At 40.6% G+C, this 1,286-nt stretch overlaps 1 protein-coding gene across 1 annotated transcript; it reads left to right on the forward strand.

Annotated features, from left to right (window-relative positions):
- Nucleotides 1–497: 497 nt before the first annotated feature.
- Nucleotides 498–1,068, forward strand: LOC113897812 (interferon beta-2-like). Its single transcript, XM_027550788.1, has one exon. The coding sequence runs from the start codon at nt 505–507 to the stop codon at nt 1,063–1,065; it is 561 nt and encodes a 186-aa protein (XP_027406589.1). The 5' UTR covers nt 498–504; the 3' UTR covers nt 1,066–1,068.
- Nucleotides 1,069–1,286: the final 218 nt, after the last annotated feature.

Here is a 1,286-nt window from a genome sequence, read left to right on the forward strand (position 1 = left end):
GTATTATTGTTTGGTAATAGCAGAATTGAGAATTAAACCTAATTTTTATGAAAAAGAAAACTCTCTTACAAACAAGGCCCTCTCTCCCCAAATCTCATAATATGAAAAGAGAAAAAGAAAAATCTTTTCCAAATAAAAGAATCCTATAATAATCTAGTTCAAAAGATTTGGCTTATATTTTTCTTTAACATTTAGCAATTCATTGAAACTTTAAAAAATATTAGAAATTCTCAGTTTCTATATCTTTTTTCCATGTGGTATATATAACTTAAAATAGCAAGGAGCTTAAAGAAAAGAGTTTTAGAGGCAATTAATAATTTAAATGACACAGGAAAACTGAAAGGGAGAACTGAAAGTGGGAAATTCCTCTCAAATAGAAAGAATGGAGGGCCGTCTGTATAAGTAGCCCACACTCAAGGAGGAAGGCCATTCACTCTGCAAACCCTTGAAGACTCAGCTTCAGCATCTACTAGCAGAACAGGTAGCCCTGTGCCTGATTTCATCATGACCCACCGGTGCCTCCTCCAGATGGTTCTCCTGCTGTGTTTCTCCACCACAGCTCTTTCCAGGAGCTACAGCTTGCTTCGATTCCAACAAAGGCGGAGCCTTGCAGTGTGTCAGAAACTCCTGTGGCAGTTACCGTCAACTCCTCAACATTGCCTCGAGGCCAGGATGGACTTCCAGATGCCTGAGGAGATGAAGCAAGCACAGCAGTTCCGGAAGGAAGATGCCATATTGGTCATCTATGAGATGCTCCAGCAGATCTTTGGCATTCTCACCAGAGACTTCTCCAGCACTGGCTGGTCTGAGACCATCATCGAGGACCTCCTTGAGGAACTCTATGGGCAGATGAATCGTCTGCAGCCAATCCAGAAGGAAATCATGCAGAAGCAAAACTCCACTATGGGAGACACGACTGTTCTTCACCTGAGGAAATATTACTTCAACCTCGTGCAGTACCTGAAGTCCAAGGAGTACAACAGGTGTGCCTGGACAGTCGTGCGAGTGCAAATACTCAGGAATTTTTCTTTCCTGACGAGACTAACAGATTACCTCCGTGACTGAACATCTCCCACCTGTAGCTCTGGGTATGGACAATGTGACTTTGAGGTGAGACTCTTCAGCCAGCAGAAGCTTTAAATTAAAGTAACTAACAATGCAATGCACTGGATTTCAATGGACAGTTAAAGACTAAGCTATTTTTAAATTGATTTATGCTTTATTTATTTATTTAAACTTTTATATGAGAAATAAATTATTTATGACACGAAAGTCAACGTGGCAGT

This window comes from Bos indicus x Bos taurus, chromosome 8 (assembly GCF_003369695.1).
Source record: "Bos indicus x Bos taurus breed Angus x Brahman F1 hybrid chromosome 8, Bos_hybrid_MaternalHap_v2.0, whole genome shotgun sequence".
In the NCBI taxonomy this organism is placed as follows: Eukaryota; Metazoa; Chordata; class Mammalia; order Artiodactyla; family Bovidae; genus Bos; species Bos indicus x Bos taurus.

Excerpts from the sequence above, each read along its gene's own strand:
- LOC113897812 (XM_027550788.1), top strand. The coding sequence starts at position 505 with ATGACCCACCGGTGCCTCCTCCAGATGGTTCTCCTGCTGTGTTTCTCC.